General features: G+C 52.4%; 1 protein-coding gene across 1 annotated transcript; it reads right to left on the bottom strand.

Moving 5' to 3' along the window:
• Positions 1-5,759: 5,759 nt before the first annotated feature.
• On the bottom strand, positions 5,760-11,460 carry SPR (sepiapterin reductase). Its single transcript, XM_032653792.1, has 3 exons — positions 10,987-11,460; positions 10,131-10,421; positions 5,760-6,584 (listed from the first exon to the last, which is right to left on the bottom strand). The coding sequence occupies exons 1-3, from the start codon at positions 11,306-11,308 to the stop codon at positions 6,394-6,396; spliced, it is 804 nt and encodes a 267-aa protein (XP_032509683.1). The 5' UTR covers positions 11,309-11,460; the 3' UTR covers positions 5,760-6,393.
• Positions 11,461-12,303: the final 843 nt, after the last annotated feature.

Below are 12,303 nucleotides of genomic sequence, written 5' to 3'. Positions count from 1 at the left end.
GTGGCAGGGCTTTTGAACTCCCCATATCTTGACAGGGTCAGTTCTGTGGGTCTGGGGAGGCTTCCACTAGTGGGCCTGGAACTGTGGGAAGAGCTTTGACCCAGGGGCTGGGTCCCTTTGACCAGGGTTCCTGTTTTCTTAGGCTGAAAAGGCTGCTCTCCTTTCTGAATAGTTTCTGAGGCCTCTTCCTCATTGCTGTAAAGTCTCTTTACAATAAGTTTAGATGAAAGCAGGAGGGCGTGCAAACACAAAAAAGAACTTCCTGACGTAGCAGGCCGGGGATGAAAACCTGGAAAGGCTCAGCAAAGAGAAGGGAGACAGAGCTCCACCCGGGGGTCCTTACCAGAAAGGGGTAAGTATCCCTGGGCCTCATGCCCACTCTCCCTGCTCAGGATCTGAGGTTCTCAGACCTCTGTAGCCCAGAGTCAGTGTCCAAGCACATCCCCGGGCCTAGCAGGGAAATCAGCTGGGAGAAGAGCCAGCCAGAGCAGGGCAATGGCCTCAGTGCTCGCAGAGGGAGCTGCATGCTGGATGCATCCCTGGAGGTCAGGAGTCAGCCACAGAAGGAATCCCCAGCTATAATAAGAGGCTGCAGAGGATCCCTGAGATCCCAGGAGTAACAGACATGCGTGAGGCCAGCACTCATCATCACCCTTGTGGGATCCAGGGAGCGTGGCTACTTTACATCCCCACTTGAAAAGTGAGGACACCCAGCTGCTCCGACTGCCCAGGGCTATGTGGCTGTAAGAGGCCAAATCAGGCCACAGACGCCAAGTCTGGTGCTGGGCCTCTCCCTGTGCAGGCCGGGAGGGAGTGGGCCTGCTTCCCTGGGTGTGGACTTCCTGGAGAGCCTCCGGGCCCTTGGGATCTCCGAAGGCCTCAGCATCCTCTGGGAGGAACAGGCGCACACACATGCACACACTTTCACACTCACACACACAACCCTATGACAGCTTCTACATTTGGAGCTGACAGATGTGCAAGGTAACAGCTCAGCACCGCCTGTGCAGCTGAGGCCCTGTGTCGGAGCGGGATTATTTCCAGCGAGGCTCAGGGCGGCTGCGTGAGCGCACGACCGGGTGTGTGTGAGTGTGTGTGGCTTCTCTTGCTCTCTCTCCCTCCATCTAAATCTGTCTCACTATGTTTCAAATCTCTCTGTCTCTGTCTGTTTTCCTCCCTGTGTTTCTCCATCTTTCTCTCACTGTCCTGTTCACTCCGCCTCCGTCTTTCACCCTCGCTGTGTGTCCTGGATGCTCCAGAGAGGAGACCTGCCTCCTCTCCGCTCCCTCACTTAGCCTGGTCCCTTTCCTTTCACACCCGGCAGGCCTCAAGGATAGACCCTTAGAGAAAGCCCGCTTTGTTTCAGAGGACAATGCAGCTGTCCCTGCCCTGGGCACAGGGCTCCTGCCCAGGCGGACAGAGTGGTGGAATCTGGAGCCATCCCGAGGCCAAGAGAGCAGCTCCTCCCTCCCTGCCTTGGTCACGGTCTTCAGGCTTGGCCTTCTTCTCCTACTGAGCCAGCTTACCCTGCCATTCATCATTTACGTGCAGGCCTCTTTTGCTTCCCAAAGTTGTCAATCTCCCTCTTGTTATTCCCAACTCCCAGCACAAGCTAAGCCTAGCCATGGCCCTGTGCTGATCCCAGATCTGGACTCACAATGACCCTGACCTTGGCCATACGTTGCTCACTAGTTCTGACCTCAGACTAACCCCAACCCTTAAGCCTGGCTCTGTCCCTTGAACTTCCCTTTCTTTGAGGGGCTGGCTCCTTTGATCTCGGCCAATACCACCTGGGTTTGCAAGGTTCACAGCTCACTTTTTAAATTAATTAATGACTTTTCACAGCTCACTTTGTAATGCTGTAGCGCAAGTGGGGACATACCTAGATCCACTGAATTGGAGTCTGCGGTAAAGGAGAAACAATGGGAGAGCGATTTTTTTTTAACTCGCTGGGTGATTCTGACACAGGCCAGTCCTACCTATGTCCACAATACATACATGCAGGCTTTCCTTTAGGGATTCCAAGGGGCAATCCAAGGGGGGCTTGAACCCCTGCATGGGATGCCAGGGCTGGGTGGGGGCTTGTCTGCAGGGACCTGACTCCCAGGCACCGGTCATCACACCCAAGGCCTTTCAAATGCTTTACTATACACCTGGCAGTGGGCCACTAGAGCACTGACTTGTTCACTCTCTCATTCATTTTTCATCAAACACTCAACAAGGTCCCAGTGGATTAAGTCTGGGTAAGGTCCGTGGGATATACACAGCCCCTTGAGCCTGAGACCTTGGATCCCCAGGGTCAAGCTGGGCCTTGGAAGGGCAGGGCCTGACAGGAAAGACCTCTGCAGCAGCTGGACCAAGACCTGAACCAGAGTATGGGCCAGACAGACTCCTGTGGCCCCAAGAGGAGTCACCAGGTCTGGAAAGTGGGAGCTAGGCCCCTCTCTTCCCTTGCCCTGGGGGTGGGGATGGGGGACATGGGCCTTGGGCTAAGAGGTCACTAGACAGCTTGCAGGTCAGTCAGCTGAGGAATCATCTGAGCCCATGGAGTCAGCTGGGGGTGGGCCTGAGAGGTGGATCCCCCAAAGGAAAAAGGAAACTTCCATCTCCCTTCCTTTCTTTTCCTGACCCCTTCCTGAAAAATCAAAGGTCAGGGCTCTCCCAGCTCACACTAAGGACAGTTAGGGCTGACGGGATGGGTGAAATGGGAGACAAAGGGGGTGCTAGGGGAGTCTTTCTGTGAGTAACAATAATTTGGGTGGGGCTGGGGAGGTGGGCTTTACTTCAAAAGTCCCAGAGAACGTCCAGCATTAGCCCCATCTCCCAGCACTGCAGGCAGAAGACCTTGGGATCGGGGCAGGGGAGCACGGACGGCTCATTCCCTCCTCTCTCCAGCCACACTTTGACCCTCCCCATGCTGGTCCCAGAGGCTCAGAGTGAATCCTCAGCTAACGTCCCTGCAAGCTGCCTAGTGGCTTCAGGTCCATCCACACCCCTTCGCTCCTCTACCCCAGATCACTGTGAGTTGCTCTGGGGGCCCAACCCCGGCCACTGGCAGTGCCCTTCGCCCACCTTCCTGTCACCACATAGGACCCCAGTGGTGAGGGCACATGGCTGAGCACTGTGAGTGGGAATTACTGCACACACATCAGCACAGGCGGCCGTGTTCTGTGGGGAGAGACTGGGGGAGGGGAGGCCGGAAGGCAGTAGCTCAGAGCCCAGCTCCGAGGTGAGACACGGAGAGAGCAGGGTGGAGCACCGCCCCACGGGGTTTTCCTGAGTGGTGAGGTAGGAGCATCTCTGCACCTCCAGCCTCAGCTAACAGTGAACTCAAGCACCAGCCTGCATTTTATTCAGGGGACAAAGGACAGGAATTGGGGGTAGGGAGGGAGCTTCTGACCAGCCCAGTCCCAGCTGGTCATGCTCACAGACAGAGGTGCTGGAGCTCCCTGGGGTGGGCCTGGAATATTCCCCTCACTCTCCTGCTCCCACAGGCCAGCTGCTGGCCTCCAGCTCAGGGATATTAAACACAAAACCGAAAAACTACCAGCTCGTTCACGCCATAGACAAAGAAACCTTGTTTGTCTTTCGGCTAATCCAAGGCCCTGCACGGCAAGCAGCTGAGCTCTGGGCACGTGCAGGCATGTATTGTGTGTGTGTTCGCGTGCACTCCTGTGTGTGGTGGCCAAGGCCAGGCTGTGCACTCTGAGAACACTCGTGGCTAGTCCCTGGAGGCTGGCAAGAAAGTCTCCCTGCCCCAGTGGTGCAGGACCTGGGGAGGCTGAGTCCAGGCTAAGGAGCAAGACCTGGGCCAGAGCCCATGGATCACTTAGGAGGCCTGGGAGGCCTGCCGGGGAGAGTGATCTCAGCTCTTTCTGCCTCCCCAGCTCCCTGGGGGCCCCTGAGAGTCCAGACGAGAGACAGGTCCAGGGTCTTTTCCAAAGCTCTTAAATCTCTGAGCTCAGAGAGGCTATGTCAGGTGTGGGAGGGCCTCGCCACCTTGTGGGGACATGTGGTACTCCTCATGAAGTCCTGGCCTTACCTCCTCCGAAGTCCTGGCCAACCAGCCCTCTGGAGAGGGAGTCAACTCCACAGGACCTCAAGTAGGGTTGTGCTTACTTATACCGCCCTTACACTCCCATGGGAGCAAGGGCCAGGTGAGGAAATCTGTCCCACACCCACCAGATAGAAGGGGTAGCCCAGGCTGCACAGCCCCACCTGCAGAGGCAAATCGGATGCCAGCAGATGCAGCCTGACCACATTTGAAGCACCTTAGAGAAAGGTTTGTAGGAAAGAATCTTAGAGCTCATCTGTTCTAGGGAAACTGAAGCCCAGAGATAAGGCCCTGCCCAAGACCCACAGTATCTCTGACACAGAGCAATGAGGGGCTAAGGGTTCGACTCCAAGGCTAAAGCGTTTTCCTGAGGTTCTGGTGAATCCAGGACCAACTGTCCACACTGAACCCCAGTCCCACTGAGGCCCGGATTAGAGGCGGCGCAGTGAGAATTCTTGCCACAGGTCAGCAAGGGGGAGGGCATCTGGGCCATGTGGAGATGAGGCTATACAAATGCGGCTCCAGGATGATCTGGATCTTGATACTAAAAAGAAATAAATTAGCATTTACGGGCACTTACTGCAATGCCAGCACTGTGCTAAACATTTACAAACATGAGGTCATTTAATACTCACAATGCCCCTTTGAGGGAGGCACCAATATAATCCATTTTTTTCAGATAAGGAAACTGAAGCAAGGGGAACAACTTGCCCTGGGTGGCAAAGCGGGGACCCGAGAACAGTGATTTTGACTCCACTGAGGGCAAAGGCTCTGCTGGATGAAGAAAGCGCATGAGTTGCTCACTCTCTCCTAGGGAACCTAGCAGGGCACTGCCAGCTCTGGCCCAGGGCCTGCCTCCAGAGGTAGGCCCTGCCACTGGTTCTCCAGGAGGCACGGCCTCGGTGCGCCCTCTGCCGTGCGTGAGGAGGAACAGAGAGTTCTGTCCTGCTATCAGATGCAGGGCTGAGTCCTGAGATGGCTGGCAAGGACCATGGTCTCTCTTCCCAAATAAGGAACAGGGACAATGGGCTGGCTGGCTGTAGACCACCACCACTGCAGAGCTCCCAGCCTGGCCCACATCGACTGATCCACAGAAGAATGGGTTTGGTCACACCCCTGGTTTCTCAGGGTTTCTCCCTCTTAGAATCTTGTCCACCTCCCCCAAAGGCATGTTGGTCCTAAGTCCACCCCACTGAGGACCAGGACCGTGGGCCAGATGGACGTTACCAGGAGGGCCCACGAAAGGCCCCCTTAAGAGCTGGGATCCACTCAGAGCATTGCCATGTGGATAAAGGGCAGAATTGGGAATCCAAGCGAGCCAGGGAAAGTACCCTTCCCCAAGGGCTGGGGTAGCTGTGAGTCAAGCCCTGAATGCTGGATACTCTTTAAAAAGGTGAAGGGTGAGGAAAGGGTAATAAAGACTGGGGTAAGAATAGGCAAAAGCATAAAGGAGGAACAGGTGTCTGGGCAAGTCACCTAGGCCAACTTTGTTTGAACTTGGGCTTGCTACTGAGTGGAGCTCAGTGAGAAAAGGCAGATAGCCCCAAGACAACGCTGCAGGACATAAGGGCAGCACCCCAAGTTTGGATTAACTGCTTCAGGAACACCCCTTGGGTCCAGCAAACCAGGGACTTAGTCATGGGACCTGTACCAGAATCGAAAGCAGGCATTAATAAAGGACAATCCAAAAAAAAATAAAACAAAATAAAAAATAAAGGACAATCCATGTTTTATTTGTATCTGCCTTTAACATGTACATAAACTCTCGGGGCCCTTTCCCCCATCTGGTGGATACATGGTAGGTTCTGGAGGGAGGAAGCATTAGAATTAGGATAGAGTTCACCTGAAGGTCCTGCTACCCTGAGCAAGGAGATTCCCTGTGGGCTGAGACTTGCGCTGTCCTCCCTTCCCTCCAGGCCATCTGTGAATCGACATAGGCCCTCCTATTTGGCCCTAGCTCATCCCCTCTTCCCCATGGACTCTTCCCTCCTGCCACGGGCAGGAGAACCGTCCTCCTTTTTTCAGTGTTTTAGCTTCTTGTCCTGTTTTTCCCATCCCTAAAATTCTATTCCTGGGGAGAAAGAACACCAACAGCCATAACTTGTCTCTCCTAAGCCTACTCCTAACTCAAGGTGGTCAATACAGACTCCTGAGAACTGGGAACTCCAGCCACCTGACACCCTCACAGCTGGCTGGATCCGAGGGCAGGGCAGTAAGCATGAGTGCTTATCTGCGTAAGGCAGGGTTGGCAGTGCCACTGTGGCAGGATGTGTGGAGGCACAGGACTCCTGGGCATGCCTGAGAGGGGAAAGAAAGCCCTAAGAACCAAGGACGTGGGCTTATTCATCGTAGAAATCGACATGGGCTCCAGACTCGAACTTGTCCTTTTGCAGCAAATTCAGAAGTTTCTGGGCTGATATCCTACAATCCACAAGTTCCCCTTTTGTCTTCAGATCCTGCAGCCTTTTTCGCAAGTCTGGGTCCACAGAGGTCTCCCGGGCTAACTGCTGCATGTCTGTGTCCAGGGGACCTAGGGGATGAAGAGAAGAAGATGAGGCAGGGGCCCATGATGTATGTGTGGAGTTGGGTGGAGTCAGGTGTGGCCAGAGGCAACGCCTCATCTTGGCTGACACATGGTCAGGATCACCAAGGCTCCACACTGTCACCACTGAGCTCCAGACTCAAATTTCATTGTCCACTAAACATGGTCCCTCTAGACCACCAAATCTACAGATTCACACTACCCTATCACCCCTTCCCCAAGCCCCAGCAGCCAAGTGCAGAGAGAGACACCATCCCCGTGGGAGAAGAAGAGTGAAGTGAGCACCCAACTTCCTTGGGGGCTCCCGAGTCAGCCTGCTCCAGCACCAGGCCAACTCCCATGGCCCTAGGTGGCCCAGGGCCTGCCTCCAGAGATAGGCCTTGCCTATGAACCCAGGCCTCCAGCTCATCCTGACACCCAGCTCCAGTGGTCCCAGCAGCCCCAGGCAGTTCCCAAAGCCCCAGGCAGCGCCTGGAACTCCAGGCTCCTAGAGGGCCCCTGAGAAGCCAGGCCCCCGATCCACTCCAGCACCAGCTGGCTCCCATGGCCTCAGGTGGTTCCCATGGCGCCAGGCTCCCATGAACCCAGGCTTCTGGCACACCCCAGCACTAGCCAACTCCCGTGGCCCTACATGGCTCCTGTAGGTCACAGTGTCTGTGAACCTAGGCTTTAGGTGGGCACTCTCAAACCAGACTCCCAGTTGGTCTAGTGCCAGGATGACTACTGTGGAGCCAGGCTTTGTACCCACCCCAGCAACAGGCTGCCTTAGGACTCTAGTGGCAAAACTGCCACGGACATCACCAGATGGCCCACCCAGAATCACTAAAAGAGTTGACTGGTGAAGGGCTCTGCCTACTGAACTCAGTCTATAAAGACTGGAAGAGGTGTCTACTTCCTCAAATGTACAAATACCAACACAAGGCCACAAGGATCATGAATAATCAAGGAAACATGGCACCACTGAAGGAAAGTAATACAACTCTGATGACGGACCCTAAAGAAATGAGATGTATGAACTGCCTGACAAAGAATTCAGAATAATCCTCTTAAAGAAATTCTGTGAACTCTAAGAAAACACAGACAGACACCTAAATGAAATTAGGAAAACAATGCATGAACAAAAAGAGAAGTTCAACAAAGAAACAGAAACCGTTTGAAAAAAAACAAACAAAAACAAACCAAAATCTAGAGTTGAAGAATACAATGACTGAACTGAAGAATTCGATAGAGTTCAACAGCAGACTCAACCAAAATTAGGAAAAATTAGTGAACTAGAAAACAGGGCATTTGAAATTATCTAGTCAAGAGGAGCAAAAAGGAAAAAGAATGTAAAAGAGTGAAGAAAGACTACATGAACGAAGGATTACCATTAAAAGAAACAATCTCTGTATTATGGAGTCCCAGAGAGAAAAAAGGAACAGAAAGCTTAAAGAAATAATAGTTGAGAACTTCCCAAATCTCTGAGAAGAGATTTGCACATCCAAGTTTATGAAGCTAATATTTCAACCCCAAATTATCTTCTCCAAGACACCAGGACTAGATAGTTTCACTGGTAAACTGTGTCTGTTTTTTATGCCAATACCGTAATATTTTGATTACTGTAGCTTTGTGATATAGTTTGAAATCAAGGAGAGTGATGCTGGAGAACTTTGTTCTTCTTTCTCAAGATTGCTTTGGCTCATGAGGTTCCATACAAATTTTAGAATTGTTTGTTCTATTTCTGTGAAAAATGCCATTGGAAATTTGATAGGGATTGCATTAAATCTGTAGATTGGGTTGGATAGTATGGACATTTTAAAAATATTAATTCTTCCAATCCATGAGCATGGCATCTTTCCATTTTGTACCTTCTTCAAATTCTTTCATCAATGTCTTATAGTTTTCAGTTTACAGGTCTTTTACCTCCTTGGTTAAATTTATTCCCAGGTATTTTATTCTGTTTGACGCAACTGTAAACGGGACTATTAATTTTTCTCTCTGATACTTCATTATTAGTGAATAGAAATGCAACTGATTTTTTACATTGTTTTGTATCCTGCAACTTTACTGAATTTGTTTATTAGTTCTAACAATTTTTTGGTGAAGTCTCTAGGGTTTCCTATATATAATATGTCATCTGCAAATAGAGACAGTTTTACCTCTTCCCTTCCAATTTGGATGCCTTTTATTTTTCTTGTCTAATTGCTCTGACTGGGACTTCCAATACTATGTTGAATAGAAGTGGGAAGAATGGCTTCCTTGTCTTGTTCCTGATCTTAGAAGAAAAGCTTTTAGCTTTTCACCATTGAGTATATTAGCTGTGGGCTTGTCAACTTCCTCACAATGTCCAGGGCAGCCCCCTGAAATGTAACCCAGTCACATGGCACTCTAGAGTTTGCTCTGCTCCTGAGTATGGTTTCCATTTGCTCTCTGTTGACTGAGTGAGTCCTAGGCTGAGCTCAGGGTGGGTGCTGAGTTGAATATTAGCTGCAAGAATAACTGTATTACATTAGGGAGGGACAGAAGGAGGATTGGGTACTAGAGAGCATGAGGAAGTAGAAACTGCACTGATCATGACCTTGGAGGCAAGGTTTGATCCTGGCCATGCTGCATCTGGACTTTGGTCAGGTTAATCTGCCTCTTTGCCGCTAGGGTTCCAAGGGGAATAGACTACTGGATCTCTATCTAAGTTGCTCAGACATCATGCAACAGCTCTGTCACCACCTTCTAATTCCAGCAACCTCAAGCTGAAAATAGAAGCCTCACTCTTAACAAAGGTGTACAGTGGCATCACGGTAGGAAGATGAGAAACCAGATCAAGTACCACAAGACCCCCTACCCTTTAACTTTCATGAGGACGGGGCTCTATCTTATTTATCTCAGCATTCCCCAGTGTTCCAGCACAGTTCAGCATGGGATGGTCAGCATTCAACAACGTCCGTCTGCTCTTCATTCAGCTAACATTCACTGCAGACTGGCTCAGTGGGGTGCTTTACTAGGTGCTGGGGATATAAAGACGAAGCGTGCATAATGCCTGCTTTCAAGGCTTTCCTATGCAGAGAGAGAAGTAGAGAAGTATATACAGATAGAAGATAACACAGTGTGATAAGTCCTATGTAACAATTACAAATGCTAACAATTAGATAGCCCTTCACAGTTTGGGATCACTTTTACATGTTTTACCTCATTCAGTCCTACAAACTGCCCTGTGAGTCAGGTAGCATCTTCCCCGTTTCACATGAAGAAATGAGGTACAGGCCTGGAATTCAAATCCTAATCATCTCTCAAACTTTAACATCTCAGACTTTCTGGCCCCACCCTCAAGTCCAGGCAGCTGCCCACTCTCAATCCATACCTGATAACTACAGCTCCCTGCCCCTGCCAGCACTAACTTTCTTGCAGCCTGTATTTCCCTTAAGGAGTGATGGGTCATGATTCAAGGACAAAATATTCTATGGGTCCTTTCCTGGAGGAGACAGAGAAGGCTCCTTGCCCAGTCTCCAAAGGGTAACCAGCCGGTTCTGGGGACAGGGATGGCAGTAATGCTTCACCTACCTGGGGCATAGCTCAGCACCCTCACACTAGGTTCCTCTGCGGCCAGAACCTGGAACATCATGTTACGGGCAGCCTTCCCCGCACAGTACTGTGCCCAGCCCTTGAAGGGCTGCAGGGCACAGAGGGACGAGATATTAACCACAGTCCTACTGAGGCCAGGACTGTCTGGGAAGGCCTTCAGGATGCTGGAAGTCACGCAGAGCATGGAGGTCAAGTTCAGAGCCCAGTAGTTGTTCACTTCAGCTGGGTCAGCCAGGTCTATGAAGCGTTTGGACACATCTCCAAGACTGCCTGAAAAAACAGACCTTAGGAATCACCCAGTGCAGGCAGAGTTTTCTCTTCTCCCAGCCCTCTTCAAACTCTTCCAGACTCTTCCCATCCAGACCTAAAGGAGGAGTCTCCCTAGTGCTTCTGAAGACGCCTCCCTCTTCCCAGCTCTGCAGACACGCATACCTGGGGAACCCACTCACCTGAAGCTTCAAAGTGAGAAAGCGCATGCCCTTCTCTGGGGCTGGGGTTCGGGGGAACTCTGGGGGCCATTTGGAGAAGAGGGGGAATTTACTTCTGCTGGAAGACCCCATGCCCTAACTCACGCCTCCGCCAGAGAGCGCTGAGCAAGACGATCAGAAAAGTTCTTGGCGTTGAAAGGTGAAGGGGGGAAGAAGGGGGAGAGAACGAGCCCCAGACATCACCAGGTTTTCCTCCACACCCCGCTGAAACTAGGGCTTTCAGGCGTCTTTTCAGACTTCTAGGAGTCACCTTTAAAGCTCTAAGAGGCGGGGGTGTGAAAGGGAGGGAAAACAGAACTGGACGCTAAGCAGCATGCCAAGCGCTCACACGCCGGCGGGCGTCTTACCGGCATTGTTGATGAGCAGCACTCGCTGCAGGCCTTCGGGCCTGGGGAGCTCGCGCAGGGCACCGAGCAGCTGCTGCAAGCCGGCCTCGGCGCTCAGGTCGGCGGTCACCCGCACGAGACGCAGGCCGGGCCACTCGGCGCCCAGTTCGGCCTCCAGCTGCCGCAGCGCCTCCTCACTGCGGGCGCTTAGGACCAGCACGGAGCCAGGCGACAGCAGCGGGGCCAGGAGATGGGCCAGCGTCCGTCCGAAGCCGCGGGAAGCCCCGGTCAGCACGCACAAGGAGCGCCCCAGGCTTCCCACCTTGCCGACGTTACCCTCCATACCCGCTACCTCGGCAACCTTGAGCCGCGTCCCAAGACCCGGAAGTGGGCGGGGCGGCCGTGGTGGGAGGGGCCGCGGTGGGAGTAGGAGGAGGCCCCGCCCGGTGCGGGCGGGAACCTAAGGCTTCGGGCAGAGACCGGCCGCCCCTACTTTCTTTTGCAGTTGGCAGTGGAAGTGGAGGTGTCTGCAATCTCGGAGAGAGCGCGAAAGCACTAAACCGGAAGGGCGGGAGGCGCGGCCCCCACCGGAAATCCTAGCCCAGTGCTGAGCACGGGCCTCATTCTTTACCTTGCTAGTCAGTTCAGTACCCCGCTGGGATGCATTCTCCTCCGAAGTCCAGACCCAAATTCCTTTGCATAAGTGACTTCCTCCAGGTCGGGCCATCTTGCTCCTTGCTGGGCATCCCTGCACGTGGCACGTGCCAGTTTAGGGACTGGGGTCCCTACTGGGCTGGGGAAACTCACCGCCCCGGGAGCGACCTTTGGGAGAACACAAGTCTCCCCTCCGTCAGATGTAAGAACCTCTTCTCCCTACTTGGCTCTGTGATCGCACTGATTCCCCTGCCTCTGAGACTTCTCACTCCTTCTGTCCCTAACGGTCTGTGTTCCCAGGGATCCTGCACCCACTCGTGCTACACTCTGCCTAGTAGGCAATTCCATCTACTCCCACATTCGAGTTTTCGCAAATGATCATCTAAGTCTGTACGTCCAGGCCTGTGCTTCAGAAAACGCACATTTCCAGCTTTTTTCAAGGAGAGAGGGTAAATGGGAAAGTTGGCAGACAGCCCCAGATCTCCTTAAAAAAGGAGTCTCTTAAGAGATTATCAAGGGCAGCAAGCAACCTCCATAGCGCAGCCCAAGTCCTCACAGTGCTGTTCCTGTCCTGGGGACAGACAGTAAAATTGCCTTTCAAGGCTCCTAGCAAAATGCATTTTGCTCCCTTGTTCTTTGGGCTGTCATTATAAACACCAGAACAATTTGGGGGAAGCTTTTCAC

The sequence above is a fragment of the Phocoena sinus genome, chromosome 13 (assembly GCF_008692025.1).
Source record: "Phocoena sinus isolate mPhoSin1 chromosome 13, mPhoSin1.pri, whole genome shotgun sequence".
NCBI lineage: Eukaryota > Metazoa > Chordata > Mammalia > Artiodactyla > Phocoenidae > Phocoena > Phocoena sinus.
The sequence above is the reverse complement of the archived record's forward strand: the minus strand, read 5'-3'. Positions and strand labels throughout refer to the sequence as shown.

Bases quoted from the DNA above. Each gene is read 5' to 3' on its own strand.
- SPR (XM_032653792.1), bottom strand. From the start codon at position 11,308: ATGGAGGGTAACGTCGGCAAGGTGGGAAGCCTGGGGCGCTCCTTGTGC. The intron at 10,422-10,986 runs GTAAGACGCCCG...CTGTTTTTTCAG, and splicing joins GCTGCTCATCAACAATGCCG to GCAGTCTTGGAGATGTGTCC. The intron at 6,585-10,130 runs GTAGGTGAAGCA...TTCATCCCCTAG, and splicing joins GGTGCTGAGCTATGCCCCAG to GTCCCCTGGACACAGACATG.